This window comes from Oculina patagonica, unplaced genomic scaffold (assembly GCF_052425735.1).
Source record: "Oculina patagonica isolate OP01 unplaced genomic scaffold, crgOcupat unplaced40, whole genome shotgun sequence".
Classification (NCBI taxonomy): Eukaryota; Metazoa; Cnidaria; class Anthozoa; order Scleractinia; family Oculinidae; genus Oculina; species Oculina patagonica.
Window position 1 is genome coordinate 30,001 of NW_027558255.1, and position 20,017 is coordinate 50,017.

Sequence of the window (20,017 nt, forward strand, 5' to 3'; positions counted from 1 at the left end):
TAATAATTTCGATTTTTAATTCATTTTTTTTTTATGCCATTATTTTTTATCTCAGGACCTCCCTGAAAACCACACTTAAGTGAGTGGAGCCTCCTGTTAAAAGATCATTATTATTATTGTTATTATTATTATTATTATTATTATTATTATTATTATTATTATTATTATTATTATTATATAGACGTGCTCCTACTAAAGTTCAAGATTAACTATGACATTCGCGTTCATTTATTTTTAACCTAAATACCTTTCAAGATACTCAAGCCATTTTCCGTTTTAACGGGCTTTGTCATGGATTTTATGAGATTTTGAATAGCCAAAATTTATGTTTGTGTCGCTGAGAAACCTAAAAATAATTGTCAATTTTTATTAAAAATTGTTATATTAGAGCACTGAAACTGTTACGAGCGTGTTTGGTTGCAGATGACTCCGGGGAGGACGATGGAAATAGATCACAACTTGAAAAATTTAAGCTAAACTTTTAAAGTTGTTTCCGCGCGTCTTAAAAACAATATCCATATTTACGGCCGTTATTTGATTTCTATGTGCAAATTAAGGTTGTATCTTCCTTCAGATGTTCAAAGGTATTGTTTTTCATGGGTGCAGTTGCATACTACTAAGGGCCTGTTTATATGGAGGAGAGTTGTCCCTGGTCGGAGGGTTACCCTCTCCCCCGCGCTATCTTTTACCGAGCGTTTATATGAGAAAGTTGTCCCTGTTGACCGAGCCAAAACTTGGCTCTGTCGGTTCAAAAGACTGGCGAGAATTATTTTGAAATATCTATTATGGCGGCCTTTTCTAAAATCAGGAACGCTGAAGCATCGACGAAGACCATTTTGGACAAATTTACCGCCGACTTCGATATTGTTTTGGCCGATTCCAGCATTTGCGCATGCTCCGTATGTGTCAACTTGTCCCTGGTAGGCGAGGCAAAAATAACCAAACTGTTTATATGGAAAAAAGTTGGCTCGCTCCCCAGGGTCACCCTACCTTAAAAGCGAGTGACCCGCCACCCAGGGTGACCCTGTCCCCCGAGCCAACTTTGCAATTTCTCATATAAACAGTTCTCAGCTATCTATAAAGAAACGTATGAAAAGCTCTCTCGCCCGGGGTGGCTCGGTATGGAGGGTAACCCTCCTACCAGGGACAACTCTCCTTCATATAAACAGGCCCTAAGTTCAGAACAGTTTAGACCAAAAATCTCCGAAACCTGCGAATCCCCGTGACGTAGCTCCTTTAATTAACTGTCACGGCTTCGCGACAAACACGTGACAATTAATCCGTGACAATGCTGTGACGCTTGATGAAACGTGGACGTGACAACAGTCACGAGTCTTCCAACTTCCTTTGTTTTTGTTTGTTTGTTTCTTTGTTTGTTTGCGGTACTGTGTGTTTTCCTTTTTTTTAATATTCATAAAAAAACTTTTTCCACAAGTTTGAGCAGTTTGTACGGGGATGAATGTAAATCTTTCGATTTATGTGCAATTAGTCAGACTGACCGGACGAGTAATTTTACAGAAACAATGGCAGCTTCCGGCTTTACGGACTATTCCACACATTAAATTGATATCATGCACATTTACACGTAAACATCACAACATCGCAACGTTATCGTATAAAGTATGCAAAGTGTGTGAAAGGAACTCCGTTAGAGCAACTTTTAATTAACACTGCCTGAGAAGGATTGAAGACAGTCGGTCAGGAGCCCTGAAACAGTAGACTTTTCAAGCCAGGATCAATTGTTGTGTGAATGTTTGATTATGCCTGAGGAAACTAATGAGGGGCAAAGGTGGGAGTCAGCGAAGTGCTCGAAAACGTTCTTTGCATCAGCTATAGTCTTCGCATTCTTCTGTTTTGCAGCGAGTGTGGCTATCATTATATTCGTAGTTTTTTTCGCTCAATTTTGCGCCAAAGTCTCGAATACAGACATTACGGATTTGGTGGGAATTTTGTCATTTCTTGCTGTCATCCTGTTGTTAACTGGAGTGTTGACACTGATCGTGTCTCGCGATCTAAGAAGACGATACAACCGCTCGGCTCCTCAAATTCCCGAAGTTGTCATTTCTCCAATTCCCGAAGAAGATTTGGAAAAATCCCCAGCTCAAGATCTGAATAGCCTTGATATTCGACCTCGCCGTCATCCGTCTGTTGTAGACCTGCAGGGTATTGAATTACCCAATTATTTTACAGCTGTGCAGAACATTGACGAAGCTTATTCATTTGAAGACGTGCCTGATGATATGTCACTACCAACTTACGAACAAGCGTTCAGATCCTCAACTGAACAAATATTTGTTACATTAGCTTCTTCCGAGGCGGGTGAAATCAATACAGAGTTCTCCACACAGGGAACAACCGAAGATACAAGACTATAATATATAGATATTGAATTCATTATATATGTTTTATCTGTCAACTTATATAAGATCAAGCAGGACGCTTGCTCATTTTATAATAAATTCATTAACCCAATTTTTTGTGGGGTTATCTTGTAAAGCGTTTAATCTCTGAATTTTGAACATCGATTCCTCTTAAACTTTTCAGGACTGACGTCACTACGACAATTTGGTTGACACTCTTTGCTTTAGTTCTCTCAGGTCGCTTTCAAGGAGAGTTGGGAAGAACGGAGTTGCTGCAGCTAGCACAACTTTATGGGTTTTAAACTCTTTGTCTTTCACAGAAACTGTTACATCACAGAAACTGCCTTTTCTCCTCATGATATCTAGACGATCAACCCCGGGGGTACTCTCCCAAATAACCTATACGGGTATGTGCCGCCCAACGGGTCGTGATTTTGAATTTGGGCTCCCGATCAGAACGGGGTATCCATTTTAGAGACGATTCCTCAGAACGGGGCATGATATTTCGAACGCACAAATGTTTCAAATTAACAGCAGCCAAAACGGGGGGTTAAAAATTGATGTGTTTCGAGAACGGGGTATCATTTTCGATGTAAATTCTTTCTATTAAAACGTGGTTTAAGGACGGACCATTATTTTCCTGGAGTGGGATATATGTAATTTTTCCTCTGTAAATATTTTTTTTCTATTTATGCACCTCTGCAAACATTTTTTTATATATATATTGTGTTTGCAAGCAATTTATTTTGTCTTTTTAGGCCCTGCAAACAATTTTTTTTTTTTTTAATATTTTTCATACCCCTCTTTCCCCTTTGAGAGAAAGACTTTGGGGTAATCGAGCCCGCGTTACCCTTATCCAGCAGACAATCTCGTTCCCAGAGCCCCGCTGCCCTAAACAGTTGCATAAAAAATGGCGGAGGCGAAGAAAGCTGAAAGAAGGAATTGGCCACCTTCGGGTTATGACGAGGACTTTGTGAATGCAGTTGAGGAAGATTGTCAATGTTTAATTTGTCATTTACCGCTTAAGGAGCCTGTACTGACGAGATGTGGCCACAGATTCTGTAAAGAATGCCTCGAGGTTTATTTTAGAAGGTACGGATTTCAGATCAGTAAGCTTAAATGACTAGACCTTTTGCATATCCAGGTTCTCATTGGAGAATCTGCTGAATTTGTTTTAATATAGATGTAATTTTTATTTTTACTGTTTACAGTTTCTGCGAATATAACAACTATTGATAACCCTTTTTCGAAATGTTTCTAAAATAGTTGGAATCAAATTAAAGATTCCTGAAAAATGGCTGTTTTAGTAAGTTTTTCTTAATACAGTCCGACCTCTATTAAGCGGCCACCCTCGGGACTTTGAAAAGTGGCCGCTTAATAGAGGTTGGCCGCTTAATAGAGGTACAATATAAATTGGATAGGAATTGCAATAAACATGATTTTATTGACTCTATATAGCAAAATGCTTGTAAAAAGTGATCATATATGAAGATAAATCCAAAATTCATTGTAACAAAACAGCAAGTACATTTCCAGCGTATGCATAGTTCTAGGTCTAACACAGTGGGCACGTAGTTGAAATGTACAGTATTTCTTCGGGTTGATAATGTACAGAAAAATATGCAAAACATCGTTGACAAGTTTCTTAGGTCTTAGCTCAAGATATTTCATGGACAATATATCTCATCTGTCACCATATCGCATGGAAAGATAATTTGCTGGCCACTTAATGGAGGTAAAAAACCATATAAATAATACACTTGCGACAGCAAAAGGTGGCCGTGGCCGCTTAAAAGAGGTGGCCGTTGAATAGAAGTATTAAATACAGAAGTTTAGTGTCAAATAAATCGGGACTTTGGAAAGTGGCTGCTAAATGGAGGGTGGTTGCTTAATAGGTGGCCGCTTAATAGAGGTCGGACTGTAGTGTTTTTAGCATATCAAGGGAAAGACTAAGAAACAGAAAGTCCTTTTCAGGACTACCCTCACCCTGACTAATATCACACTGTAAAGGCACATGTTACATGTAGCTATACATGAACATGTAGGTGAACTGCAAGTGCAGTGTAACACAGTTAATCATAACTACATGTAATCAATCAATCAATCTTTATTAACATGGTCAGCAGGCTTAGCTAAAGAGCTAGTTTGCAGGTGCGCCACGAAATAAAAATACAAAATAGAAAAACAAAAACTTCTTGGAAGTGTATGTAGGTATAACAAAATTCTCAAATCTGATTGATTCTTTGCGCACCCTATTTTTCACCTGATCGTATCTATAACAAAATTCACGATTTTGATTGGTTCTGCCCGTGCCTTTGTCGTGTAATCGGCGCGCGATCATGTGGGTGTCCAATTACAGGTGTCCAATTTGAGCAACTTCAAATTGAATACCTATAATTGGACACCTACGCCATTCACGTGTCAATCACACGCATTTAAATGGGTGTAATCATACTCGTGAGTTAACAAATCAGACTACTGCAATGCATATGACTGTGTTTAATTTTGTTTAGCCTGTTTTGACATCATGATGTAATTGTCACGTGATTTGACTTCATCATCCCTTGTGACATCTATCAAAAGATAGATTTTCAGGCATACTTTATATCCTCTAAGTTTCATTGTGATTGCTTAAATATTCTGGAAGTTACGGGGGGTCTGAAAAGATGCAAAAAAGACCCAATAGGGTTAAGAAATTCTAGCCACCTAGAGTTTACATTGTTTATTAGAGCTCTGTGCTTTCGACACTTCTGTAGTTTTTGTCTATAAACCAAAAACAAGTGGATTACACTTTGACTCTTAAAACTATATGAATTTTATGTTCTCATGGCAAAAAGCAATACCTCACTTGTGTGCTACACTCACTCAGGAGTAGTGTTAATATTTGCATTAAATCCCTTTAATTCAGCTTTACAGTCACTGCAATGGAGATTATTAAACATATTTATTAATATTATTTTATTTATTATAATATTTATTGTTTTTGCCACTGAAACATAAAATTTATATCCTTCTCGCCATACAGTAGACCACGTAATGTCCTCTATAAAATTAATGCAGTGTCAGTGTTATGATTTCAGTTAAATTACCAGTAGTGCTTGATTAAAACTCACATACATGTACCATTATGATGGCTATGCAACCCTCCAAATTAAGACCATTAAAGACCATTACGTGCTGGCGACTAAATTGAAACCGAAGTTGCCAACCTGGCAACTATAATTGAGAAGTAGGATTGAAAGCGTGAGCTTAATTTAGCGACTAAAATTTTTCACTGGTGACCAAACTTGAGCAGTCAGTGGCCAAATGGCAACTAAGGAAAAAAATAAACTTGGAGGGTTGCTATGACTACATAAATTCATGGTTTAGACTGGGTAATCAATTTTCTGATAAAAACAAAGACAATATATTAATTATTTTATTATGGTAGCTGGATAAGCCTTTGACTCTGTTAACACTTTTTGACAGGCAAGAAGTTTATCATCAACCTTACAACTGTCCTATGGAAAGGAAGGACTTGGATAGAGATCGGGTAAATGATGATGATGATATATCCAAGCAACCATGTATTATTCTGTTTATTATATAAACCTACTAATTAGGATGTTTTTGACGATTTCCGACCATTTTCCGCAGATTTCCAAACATTTTCAAAATGTTTCCGAAGGTCGTACGAGTGATTCCGAAGATTTTCCGAAAATTTCTGAAGTTTTCCGAAGATTGCCGAAGATCGCAGAGGAAGATCCGAAGATGTTTCGACTTAATATCGATAAAATTTGGCTTATTGAGCATTGAAACAAGGCAAACTCTGCGAGCTGATTGGTCAATTTAAATGATATCACACATGACTTGTGTGGATATCATTTTTATCCACACGTGTGATACCATTTTTCTCGATTTGCTACCACTCGCTATACCACTGCAGTTTATATAATAACATGGTACCGGTATATCTTTTGTGACGACACTTCCCTTAGTAATCTTCACATGCTTCATCTTATAAGAAAACTATACTCTGGTCTCAGCTGCAGTATCATCACTTTTCTTTACCCAAATGAAGATAAGTTCCTTACAATTACCTTTAGTCAAGTGACCTACAATCCTAGACAGAAGTCCTTGGGACACTTAATCAGCTTGAATGAAAACGTGTTTACAACCTATTCCTCGCTCAATAATTAGTTAATTGTAAAACGTAAACAATCCCCCCTTCCCCCAATCAATGTTGCAACACAGGATTATTACATTTTAACGGAAAACAACATTGATGAGGGGGGAAGGGGATGAACTCACAAATTCAGTTACTTTTATCGGGAAAACTAGGTAGGTGTCCCATGACTTTTGTCTAGGATTGTAGCTAACATCACAAGTCATGGTGATCTCTTCATTTCTATTTAGGATGTTTTTCCAGATAAAGCAACAGAAAGGAAGGTTCTTTCTTTTGACGTCAGATGTCCAATTAAAGGTTGTCACTGGACTGGGGAACTGAGGAACAAAGAGGTGAAAATGAAACACTTTTAATTGTTTGTGTTAGACTGTGATGTAAAGGTATATATATCGCCACATTTCAGGAGTACAGTAAACTCTCTTAACCCTTTCACCATTCTATTTCCAGCACGCAAAACCTCCCGAACGGTGAATTTCTAGCTAAGTCAAACTTTCCGTCTAAAATAGCATGATTTGATTTTTTAAACAGGGTTTGTGCACTTCAAATAGGCTTTTGTATTCCAAAAATTACAACACAAGCAAGAAAATCCAAGACAAAAACATCGTGATAAATTAGAACATTTATTTCATTAAAAAAAGAGCGGAAAATTAATGGAAAGTTTGTACAACTCTTACCGCATTGTTCAACCGCACGGAAAAAGTGATTGTAGAAAACGGCTTTGATCCTGGTCGTTTTTCAGTCATTTTACTGTAGCTAAACTCCCTATAAGATGGACACCTCTCTAAAGGCCAATTTACATGGTATGATTTTGTCACATGCGACATGCTTGCGACATGCTTGCGACATGCTTACGACAGGCCTTTGACACGAATTGTGTCGTGTAAATCAAACCTGCAACTCACTTATGACTGTCATAGGCGTGTCGTAAGCTTGTTGCATGCAACAAAATCGTACCGTGTAAATCGGCCTTAAGACACAACAGTGGAGCCAGTCCCAACAGTGTCCACCTTAGAGAGAGTTGACTGTACTGCTTAAAAGTGAGCCCTTCCCAGGGGTTTGAGGGAACAAGGAAACAAAAGGAAAATAAAGCTGGGAACAGCATGGGAACAAAAGCTGTGTTTCTGATATGTTAGAGAACGGGGATCACAAAAAATCGAAAGAATACTTTTAGAGAACAAGGGAGTATGGGAAATGTTGAGGGGACCAAGGGACGAAACACTCTCCCCCTCCCCATGGGAGGGGCTCAAAAGTGAGTAAAGGAACATTGGAGTCAGTGTACAAAAATGGGACAATTGTTTAAAGAACACATTTTCAACAAGGGCAATACAGAACTCAGATTTTTCTGATTGTCACTATGACAAAATTGGAAACTAAAATTTCGGAGCACTCGCCATCTGGGCGAGTGACCTTCAAATTGCACTCGCCCAGATCAGTTTTCACTCGCCCAGGATCCTAAAGAGAAAATTTAGCCCCCCTCTGCCCACTTATATAAAATGTACAACTTAAATTTTTAATCATGTTTAATCACGTTTTGCTACCGTGGTGGTCGATCGCGATACAGACTGAAATTTATTTCTTCAACGAAAAATAGACCTTACTCCACGATAAAAACACGAGCACACTTACTTCAAAAGTTGAAATGCAGTTTTATTTGATACGTATTCCTAAATTCCTGTGGTTTGTGTTGAAATGAGAGTTTTATTTGATACGTATTCCTAAATTCCTGTAGTTTGTGTTGAAACTGTACAGAAAAAGAGGCGGGAAAATAGCCATCTTGCCTTGTTTCGCGGCTTGCTGGACGAGTCAGTGTATTTATGACCAGAGGTATTACTTTCTACAAGCACGTCCATGATCATGTAAAAATCACCAAACGGAAGCCATTTTTGTCTGTTTACGAACGCAAACACAGCCTTGTCTGCATTGTTGGAGATTTCAAAATGTTGGAAAGCTATCGGCTTGTAGATAGTGTAGATAATTTTAAAGTGGAAAGTAAAAGATAACCCTTATTTTGAATAATTTATTGAAAATCATACTCGCCAAACCGGGCGAGTGATCCGTGATTTGTACTCGCCCGACAGTTTTCACACTCGCCTGGGCGAGTATGCGAGCGCTAATTTCCAACCCTGCTATGATGTACTTTGTGCTGCAGTGTACTACAGTAGCTAGCTACAGTAAACTTTCTGGCACGTGATTGGCCTTAATTTTGACGTGTTTTACACTTCTCTCTTGTAGGATCATATCACAAAGTGTGGCAAGGTCCAAGTAAATTGTCCCAACGGTTGTTGTGGTTCATTTCCCAGGGAAATGGTAAAACTTTTAAGTTTTGACATTATAATAATGTTGTGTGTAGTGTATAGTGTTGTATCTCAAGGTTGTAGGTTGATTAAGCAAGGTTAGTTAAGGCATATTCATGACTGTACACAAATTTTAAGGCCTGACACTGATTGTGTCTTGTGTTTAAGCTTCTCAGTGAAAGATAGGGTATTGGCAACAGCCTACCCCTACCACTCCTTCCTTCTCCTTAGTAGTCTTCTTGCTCGCTGCCCTTTCTCTTTAGCCTCGTCAAAGGCTAATTTTGGACTGTAGGATAACGAGTGTTCTTTTTTTTCCCTCAAAACTGAAAGCAATCGAACTCAACCATCGTTTCAAATGATGAGCTGACCTAAGCCTCATGCCCAATTGCATGCAAAGATTTCCATCAGTCATTCGTTTCTACAGTCATTCGTTTCTACCTTATTGTTTTTGTTTGTTTTTTTTAGATTCCAAGTCACACCCAAAACGAGTGTCCATTGGAATTAGTATCCTGTCCTTATGTGCAGATGGGCTGCAAAAGAAAGGTATGTACTTTTATGCGGTTTCTAGGCATAACATACATGTACATGCATGTAAAATCTACAAAGCTCAGTTGTCAGGACAACGTACTGCACACCGGACCCTGACCGGAGGTCGTGAGTTTAATTCCCACTTTTGGAAATTAAGAGCCCTCCTTACTGCGGTGGGGTGAGATCAGAGATAGCCTAATAATGGATGCCTTATATTGGTCCTGGGGAAATTGGTATGCACTTTTACATGCTGAACCCCCTCCCGGGGTAGCCAAAACCTAAATTTTAATAAGGGCAGGAAACTTGCGTTAGTAAAGCTTTGAGCAAATGAAAGATCATCCCAGTAATGTACTCAACTTAAGCAGTTGAGAAAAGCAAGCCTGAAAAAATTTCAGGCTTGAACGGGAGTCGAACCCATGATCTCTGAAACTGAAACTGAACCAGTATAAATTTTTCCCGAGATTCAGCAGCTAATTGATTCCATCTTTTCTTGTAGGTTCAACGACAAGATGTGGACTGCCATCTTGAATCTGAAATGAAGCCCCATCTTGACTTAGCTTGTGTTAAGCTACAAAACACAGAAGTGAAGCTAAATGAAACAGAAGTCAAGTTGAATGACGCACAAAAGGAACTCGCCACAACAAGGAAACTAGTTGACACACGGACGTTTATTTGGAAGATTGACGACTTTAGTGACATTTTGAGTCAAGCAAAGACCCTTAAAGAGAGCTGTATAGAAAGCCCTCCATTCTACACTGATAAAACAGAAAGTTATGGCTACAAGTTGAAAGTAAAAGTCTACCCCAATGGCGTGGAGCCTTACAAAAATACTCACCTGTCTGTGTATATTGTTGGGATGAAAGGTGAATACGACGCGATATTACCCTGGCCTTTCAAAAAGAGAGTGAAGATATCATTAATTGATCAACAGGAAGATTCGGCTAAACGGGAAAACATTTCCAGACAGTTCGTTGCGGACTATTTTCCAGACTCCTTTGCGAGGCCCGGGAAGGAGGACAACTCGGGACTGGGGTATAGTTCTTTTGTGTCTCACGAGAAACTTTATTCAAGGCGCTACATGTACCTTGTGGATGATACCGTCTTTCTTCAGGTTGAGATAGGTCCGTCACGCAGCGAACTTTGAATTTGTGTCCGATAATTTCAACGCTCGCGCCTTTAATTACGTTCTGCCAATGGAAAAAAAGGCCTCGAAGAGCGTCAGCTGTACCTCATGGATTTCACAGTGGAACACTACAGCTAATTTTCGCATACGTTTATTCAGGGAGCATGCTCCCCCCCCCCCCCCTCCTCTCGCTCTTTCCCTGTCCATTCCTCCCTCCCCCTTCCCTCCCTCCCTATGTAATGTACTATGTTTTGATTACATTAAAACACATAACAAAAAAACTGTAAAACAGCATGTCAAGAATTCTTGAATTAAAGTTTATTTGTTTTCCATTCATTTCTGTCTCAATTGATTTACCGGCGGAATTAACATACAGTGCCGAATTAAAGAGAACCTCCACTCTTACGACAAGTTGACGTTGAATTGTTTGAGATAATGCCTTAATTTCACATTTTTACAGGACAAGGGAGAAATAACATTTTAAAGCAACAAAACTGAGTGGAAAAGATTATGGCTTTAAAATTTCCCACGCACCGCCATTTTGGATTTTACATTTTACCATTACACGTCATAAAATCCAAAATGGCGGCGCGCGGGAAATTAAAATCTTTAGGAGGAAAGATCCTAACAACCGAATACTGTTCAGCGGCCAGCCCCGGTTTAGGAGGTTCAACTCCCATCCGCAGCGTCTACGCGTAACCAACATAATGACGGGAAACAGGCTGACTGCGGAACATAAAATCCGTCGAGTATTGGCTGACATAGATAGGGTCTATACAGAGAGATGGTAATATATATCGTCAGAAACACCTAAGGGGTGTCTGGTGTCGACCGACTATTGGCAGCAGACACTGCACATAAGTGATTTCTGTGGATATTATTTTTTTTTAAGAAATTCGAGGTTATACATTTCGGAACAATGTCCACGATCGGCTTTGTTGTTTCCCGTAGTAACGAAGAGCTTCTTCCGCATTCTGGCCACGCGAAAATTGAGGGAGAGCAAAAAGAAAGGGAAAGGGGGGGGGGGGGATTGGCAGGGAGAGAAGATTCATGATTATTATATGGATAGGAAAACGGTGAAACTAAAACTTGAATCGGTTTGAAATGGCCCGTAAGTACCTTAACACACAGAAGAGAAGTAAGTCTTTTCCATATTTCGAACTGCTATATACAATCGTTAAATTCCCATACAAATTCTTATATTTTAGTTGTTACGTAAATAAATAAATAGTATGCACTGGAATAACAATACTTAGTATAATTATACCAAACAAGTGAATAGTGCTTTTTACGCGCGCTGATTGGTTAACTCGGAGGTGATTAGCAAAGTACTATTCACCTCCGAGCAGCTTTGTTTACCGAAAGATATGATGTTTTAGTCCGCTAGTTATTCAACTTGTGTGGTATATACTAAAACCATTTTTCGCCTCAGTGTCGGTGACGGTAAAACACACATATATGATAGGAGTTTCGGCGCAAATAGCAACAACTCTCTCGGCTCGCAAGCTCGCCTCGCTCCTTGTTGCTATTTGCGACCGAAACTCCTATCATATATGTGTGTGGCTGTCTCTGTCCTTGTCGCAGTGTTACAACCAAGCTTGTCTCGCTCACAAAAAAATTTTTTTGCAAGAGCTTGAAATATGTGCGCCAGAAAAAATTCCTATTGAACAATTGCTCTTATTGAGTAAACGAAGATGGGAAGAGGGAGAAGTGGAGAACTTAACTTGAATGTAAAGAAAAACTTGAAAATATCTCGTGTAAAAGCGTTTATATACTACAAAAAAACAGAAGAAAATGAAAAAATAATAATCTTTTTATCAGACGAGCTGGTAGAAAAATTGGACAGCAGCGTTGTTGCTAACGTTTTAACAAACTGAAAGACATCATTTTTTTATAAAATGAAAAAAAGCTCTGTCGGACTGAACTTTTATTTCAACATGTCTTCGCTGCTTCCAAGTATTTTTTTTTGGAGTTTTATTTTTTCTTCTTTTTGTATCTGTTCTCGTAATTTCTCAATGTCCGGCTCTGTTAGCGCATTTTTTTGGCTTACATTTTTTGTAATGTTACTTCTAACATTTTCTTTGAGTTTCATGTAACGAGAATATTCATCTAAAATAATTTTAAACTCTTTGTCATCAACTTTATTGTTAATGAGAGCGGCAGAAACAAGTCTATTGACGGTTTCACGTTTGGCAACCGCAAGCGAAGTTATTTCATTATTTTTTGTAATTTTTGGTTCAAGTTTTTTGCTCGCCCCAGTGAAAGCGGCAGACAAAACGCCTGTAATAGCCGCGCATGCTGCAAGAGGAACGCTAACCGGCAAACCAACGACTGTCAACGCGGTGCCAAGACTGGAAGCAGAGAGAACACTGGACAAACCACCCATTGAAATTGCGGAATAATGTAAAACTGACTTTACCTTTTTATACTTTTTAGAAACATCACGGTATTTATCAACTTCTTTGTCAAAATCTGAACAAATTTGATTGATTTTTGTTAACCTAAAGTTTTCTGGCATTGTAGAAAACTGTTGGGTTGGAAGTTCTGGGTAAATTGACTGTTTTCCACCTTGCAATTCATTTTCAACTTCGTAAGGAGACTCTGATGGAGCGCTTGGGGGAAGAACGTTCAAATGAGACATTTCTATATTAATATATTTTTTTATTTAATTATTTAAATTCAATCTCAAAAGACAGAGGCAAACCATTGAAATAGTAAATATTACCATGTTCATCTCGCACAGTAATCTCTAAATTTTCAATATGCCTTTCTCTTACAACGTCACGAAAAACAAAAGCGTGTTCAGAGCTATAGTAAACATTTTCGTGGGGCTTGCCTTTTATATCAAAACAAGCTAAAACATCTGAACCTTTGCCGTTGAAAATGTTCATTTTTTTGTCTAAAACATCACAATGAATGATGTATTTTTCTGGTGAATTCCAATCCTTAAAAATACTTTTAGGACTAAAATTCCAATTTCCTCTGCAACTTTCAAACAAAAGACATGATATATTTTCATCGGATACTAGTTGCGATTTTTCTGGTTCATAAATTACATATTTACCTTCTGGTGAGTACAATTGTGTTTCAATATTTACGCTGATTTTTTTAAATTCTTTTTTCATTTCTTCGTCAAAACCTTCCATTGTGTAAAATCCTGCTGGAATTTTTACTGATTTATATTGTTGGTCTTCACCTCTTATCCATAATGTACCTGTTTTTAGAAGATTAAACCAAGAATTGTGAATGCTGCAGCTTGAAAGCCTTGCATATTGTATTTTTCAAGAGGAAATTCAAAGTGAACATTGTAAGGATTTTTTGTGGTGACAACAGTTAGCACAACCATTTTTATAATTATCTTTTAAAAAATAATTATTTAATATAAAATGGCACATCCTGTTACTACAGCTGGAGACAACTCTCAATCAATTTTTCTTGATGACAAAGAAAGAGATTTTATGAAGTGGATGAAAACCCAAGAAGCAACTAAAATCTCTGAATCGGCAAAAGACAAGGCGTGGAAATCTTTTATTGCTAAATACCCGAATGCAGACAGAACAAAATTTGAAGCACAGGTTCAATTTACTTATAATCATACTGCAACTGCCGACATTTATTATAATGCAGGGCAAGGCCATTTGATAAATGTTTTTGGCTCGGACAGAAAATATTGGAGCCGAGATATGAAAAAAGCAATCGGTGTTGATCAAAGCGTTGGAGGTTTTCCACAACAGCTGTCGCCAAGCGGCGCAAAAGGGGCCCCAGGGGCCACTGCCCAAAGGGCAGGCTCATCTTTGCCAATTCCTGCGATTGGATTTCACGAAGCCGCACCGAGTTTGAAAAAAAATATTTAACAAAATAATTTAAATCTATGTCACACCAGACCAATATTTCACAACGAAATTAAGAGAGATTTTTCAAAAAACAAAACTAAAGCATACATCAGGAAAAGAGTCAAAAAGGTGGCTTGCAGGCCCTAACATGAGCTACTGGCCTCAGCAACTTAACTTTGCTGTCTGGTGTGCGACAACAGGCAGTGGGATCAGTCGAGAGATTTTCGATGAAGAGCACTCAGCTCTCAGCTTGCCGCCTGTTGTGCGTAATTTTTACCTTTTTCACGTTTATTTCACAATCAGGCGAATATTGTTTCAGATTGGTGGAATTCAGAGCATAAGTGCCTTGCCTGGCGACCCAACATTTAGCCAGTTCGACAACAAGTACGACGTGGCTTCGTATAAAAGAATATGCGCTGAGTTCGGTGTCGGTCCGTCAAGCGATTTTCGTTTCACAAGAGGTGCTAACCACGGACTGGGTGACGTTTATATCTGGATCTCAAATATTGGTCCGAAAAATTCTGGAGCAAAATACCCTGATTACGATAAATTTTCTGATGAAGGTGGTGCTTCAAGCAAGGGTAACTTAATTCAATACATAGAGCCAGATAATTCAGCAAATGCACAGGCAGACTGGTTTTGTCCAAACGGAACACAAGGGCTGACTCAGGCAGGTTTGTCGAGAGTAAACCAGTCTATAGAGGCTTTTGTCTACTGTATTTTGGGTTCGCAGGTCAACGTTCGAAGTAGCATACTTGGCACAGGCGGCCGCGCAAAGGAAGCGCAAAGCGAGTTCCTTGTCCTGGTGGAGGACGCTATAAGGCAACCAGATCTGGCAAAGTCAGTTCAAAGATACCAACTCGCCATTGATGAGGCAAAGGTTCGGCTTAACCTCGCCGTCTGCCCAGGTGCCTGGCTGATGCCAGCTCGTATGGTGATAAACACAGAAAGCGTTGTTGGCTACAACAACCAGCTTAAGCAGGCTGTAGGAGGAATGAAATTAGGAGTGAATGATGATGTTAATAAATCGACAAAAAAAGCAGCTCTTAAACTGATGGCTGGAGGACCATCAAAGATCAACCCACCAAACAGCCACCCTTCAAATCCTATACACAAGGAGTCCCAAATGGACACAAAAAAAACTCCGGCACAAAAGGTGCTCGCAAGCGACAGAGCTGAAAGCGCATCAGTGGCAAAACCAGAGAGCAACACTCAAATCGTGACAGCTGCAAATGCCTCAGGCAATGATGCACACGAAATAAACAAAGCAGCTGTAGCTGTTGGTGCGGTTGGAGCTGCAGCTTTGCTATACGCCATTATGCGTTAACGTCTCTTCTTGATGTATCTTTCAACAAGAAAAGCAACCGCAGCAAGGATAAGCAGCCAGGTGTGCTCTGCAAGAAATCCAATTACTTGACCAGCGGTTTTGAAAAGAAAGCTCACAATCGATCCAATGAGACCAGGCAGAGCTGATGCCACCTTTGAGCCAACATCACTTAATCCTTTTCCCAATGCTTTGCCGGTAGCCTTCAAAGAGTTGGTAATGGCCCCAATAACAGCACCAATCGTGACACCAGCAGCAAGAAAGATTGCTACAACTGTCACGCCATTTTTTTTGAAGATTTCTTTGATCTTCTCACGAAGTGGAAGCGCTATTTCTCTTTCCGCAATCTGCGTTTGCAAACGCGCGAGCTCCTCGGTTCTTTCCGCAACTCTTTCTTCCGGGGCTTGTTTTTCAGATGGTGAGGCATTCTCATCTTCAATAATTTTTTTGTCTTCCTCGTTTTGGCGCTTGAGCTCGGCTTCTTGCTCTTTTAGATCATCCAACGCTCTTGTATCGTTGAGCCTTTCTTGCAAAGTGTTTCTTTCGCTCTCTTTGGCAGCGAGGCTTGCCCTTAGTTGGTCGACTCGTTTTTGTTCTTTTGCCTTCTGCTTTGCTTGCTTTTCAAGAGCAGCAACTTCTTTTTTTGCGTTTTCAAAATCGGTTTGATAGTTTTTCAACAGTTGCCGTTGCTCACGCAATTGTGTTTCATTTTCAACGCTTGACCCAAGTTGTTCAATTCTGGCCTGAGTTCGCTCGATTCTGTTTCTCAGATCTTGCATTTCTTGGGCAGCTTTTTCTTTTTCCGATGCGATTTTTTGGGACTCTTGAAGTTGTTTTTCAGCTTCTCTTAATCTTTGGCGTTCATCTCTTATACTCTCATTTTCTTGAGCAATAATATCTATAGTCTTTGGGCCTAGACTGTTTTTAACAAAAGTTTTGTTTAAGAAATCTGAACGTAAACCACTGCCGTCATTTAAAACTATCTTGGTCTCACCGCCCTTTGGCCCCAAAACAACAATTTCCATCGGTTTCTTTTTGGAAAATGCGATTGGCCCGAGTTTCTTAAAGTCAACTTTGGAATACCTTTTTTGGATAAAATCTTTTACCTTTTGGATTTCTTTGATTTGATCCTCTTGGCTTAAAAGGTATTCATGAGCACCAACATTTGTTAAGTCCAATAAACCAGTTGTTGGGTTGTGTAATTCTTTACGTACATTTTTATACCACTCATTAGATCCACGTTCTCCCAACAATGGTGTTTCTTCGTAGGATGTGTCTGGCAGCCCACTCTGTTCGTGCTGCATCGTTTGCATTTCATGTTGATCTCCCCTATGGTGTGGTGTTGATGCCATCCCGGGCTTAAATGGTCGTGTTGTGTCTACCTCTTGTTCATCATCATCGTCATCACTGTTATGGTCAAGATCTCTGTCCAAATCAGGGTCTTCGTAGCCAAAATCGCCACCACCTGTTGCCATCTCGTAATTTATATATATTTTTTAATTAAACTTTTCAATTTAACAATAAAACCAATCGAGAGATGGCTGCTGTTCAAGAAAACCTTCGACCGGGACGCATCGAGAAAACCCTCGGCGCACTTAAAACCGAGCGAGCTGTAAAACGAATCACTTTTGACCGCACTGAAGCCAATCCAGAGGAAACGTTGTATGTTTCAGTGCCAAAGCTGAACGAAAACGAAGTAATTGTTCCGGGCTCGCTGGCGCTGCTCTTCAACATCGACTTGAGCGGAGGCCACGCCAACAAGTTTCTGGTCGGCAACGTCAGCAGAGCCCTTGTTGACAAGTTTGTTGTAAAGTACGAAGGAACCGTAGTGCAGGACACGGTTGGCTACGACATCTACAAAATATTTGAGGATTTTTTTTCTTTCGCAGGAAGAAAGAGACAGCAGGGTGAGAGAGGGCATTCAGAGCGAGGACCTCAACAAAATTCGCTCAAATGCTGGCGATAAGAAAACTTCAGGAGTCGATGCAGAAAAAAAACTGAATGAGCTATATGGAAATAAATACCGTATACGCCTGGATCACCAGATTTTAACTGACCACGGTGCATTTTATCCACAGGCACTATTCAACGATCTTGTTTTTGAACTGAAGCTCGCGGCAGCCGAACATGTTGTCAGAGGATCTGATTCGACAAAACTAAAATACAAGTTGACAAACATCCAGCTGGAGTACGAGATGATAAGAAGCAAGGAAATTGCAGAAGAGGCGTTCAGCGCTTATACAAGTGGTAAAGAGTTCGCTTACGACCACATCCAGCGTGCCGAAGTTGTTACTTTTGCAAAAGGATCCGACACACGTCTGAATCTTAAGGTCAACCCTCAGAGGAGGTCCCTAAAAGGTATTTTGCTACTTTTTATAGAGCAATATGCCAAAGGTGCAAGGAACTCGGAAAAGTACATTAACCCTGACCTTACAAAAGTAAGCGTCACTGTCAACGGCTCACCAAACATGCTGTACAACAACGGCATCGAAGGAATGGACATATGGGAAGAAGTTAAAAGATTCTACATGAAAGAAAAAAATAAAACGCAGCACATGACCCTGCAAAAGTTTTACACAGAAGACAAGTTCGGCCTCATGATTGATCTGCGTTCCATGGCTGACCACTCGATGCACGGAAGCGGCAAGCGCCTTGTAAACACAAAGGACGGTGTCCAGCTTGAGTTAGAGAGGAAAACAAGCGGCTCAGGTAATTTGAACTGCCACATTTACGTAATCAGCGACGCCCAAATGAATATAATTGGCAGGCAGTTAGATTCTGTGCTTTTATAATGTGCGCGTAAAGTGCGCACACTTTCCATCAAGTGGAAATTTTTTCTTTGAAAAAGTGTACCTTTTGTAAATATACGAACGAAGATGGATCCTGCCAATATACCCTTCAATGCTCTCATTGTTGGACCAACAAACTCAGGAAAAACAATGTACGTGGTAAATCAGCTTTGTGACCCTTTCAGCGGCAAGTTTGACTATATCGTGCTAATCTGCCCGACGTTCGCGCACAACAAGACTTATTATCGCTTTGCGGAGGAAGATCCTCGCTTTTATGTTTTTATTTGCGAGCAGCACGAGGTTGAATCTTTGTTAAGGCTAACAAGATTACTTTTTGAGGGAACGAACACGCTTATCATCCTCGACGACTGTGCAGCATCGAAAGATGTAAAAGGAAGAACTGGTGAGTTGGTAAATCTTGCTTTTTCTGCTCGCCACTCAGGATTGAGCATATGGGTGCTGACTCAAAAAATGACAAGCATAACCGCCTCATTCCGCGAAAATGTGGCGGCAATCGTTTTCTTTTACACCCCATCTGCCAAGACCACAAAGGCAATATTTGAGGATTACGCTGGCGAACTTGCCAATGAGGATAACAAAGAACTCATTTCAAGGCTAAAAAAAAATAAGTATTCGTATCCTGTTATTTCTAATCGTTACCCTTACGGAACAAATTTTTTTTATTGAACATTTTTTTAGAGTAATAAATGGCTGACCCGTTCGCAACTTCCCCTTTCGAGAGCGTGAACCACGCTGCAAGTGGGGGTTATGCCCCCAATGGCGAGGCCCTTGAACAAGAATTAGCTTCCGTAATGGAACTGCTAGGAGCTGAACCAGAAAGTACAGAAAGCGCTATGGCATCCAAGCCATTCGTGCTTGAGGGCTTAGCCCCCATTCAAGGCCCTGACATTCCTGCAATGCGTGAACAGCTTGCAATCCTTGTTTCAACAGGAAAAGCCAAAGAAGCAATCGGTGTGCAGCTGACATACGCGCAGGTGAAGCGCTTGACAGATAAAGAAGTTGAAAAGTACTTCAAGAGATACGAGGCACACGTGGGGGCCAAAACAACCGACAGCTTGATTGACAGCTTTATTTTTCTTGTAACCAAAGCCGTTGGTATGGCAGTAAATATCAAGGACGTCAATGATTATCAGAAGGAACTCAAAAACGACTACATTATCAGTAAAGAGCTGTCCACTTTGGCAGGCGGTCTGGCTTTGAAATGCGGCCGCTTTCTTGCCGTTGCAAATGCTGCGCTCATCACAACAAAGCACATTGATTTAAACGAAGTTCCGCCGATTGCGGCACACACACACACCGAAGGTGCTTCCAAAGATTCGGACACACTCAATGCTGAAGATTTTTCTGAGCAATGCTTAGAAATTGCTAAGTAATTACTGAACAATTCTTAGCAAAAAATCTTGCTGAGCAAATTTCTATTTAAATATTATTTTTTAATAAATATAATGGCCGAGCTCGAACAGCGCCATGGCGCTGGGGCTCAAGAGTCCCAACGTGAAACGCAAACCCCCAGCGAAACAGCAATTCGTACTGAAGTTCGGAACAGCCAAAATGGCTTGAGTGCAAAGCCTTCACAAGTT

The 20,017-nt window shown here is 39.9% G+C and overlaps 1 protein-coding gene and 1 pseudogene across 1 annotated transcript; both read left to right on the plus strand.

The window, feature by feature from the left end:
• Positions 1–3,270: 3,270 nt before the first annotated feature.
• On the plus strand, positions 3,271–10,755 carry LOC144640673 (TNF receptor-associated factor 4-like). Its single transcript, XM_078499764.1, has 6 exons — positions 3,271–3,452; positions 5,829–5,892; positions 6,756–6,857; positions 8,758–8,832; positions 9,285–9,362; positions 9,844–10,755. The coding sequence occupies exons 1-6, from the start codon at positions 3,271–3,273 to the stop codon at positions 10,489–10,491; spliced, it is 1,149 nt and encodes a 382-aa protein (XP_078355890.1). The 3' UTR covers positions 10,492–10,755.
• Positions 10,756–17,164: 6,409 nt separating this feature from the next.
• On the plus strand, positions 17,165–18,419 carry LOC144640672 (uncharacterized; annotated as a pseudogene).
• The last annotated feature ends 1,598 nt before the right edge of the window (positions 18,420–20,017 follow it).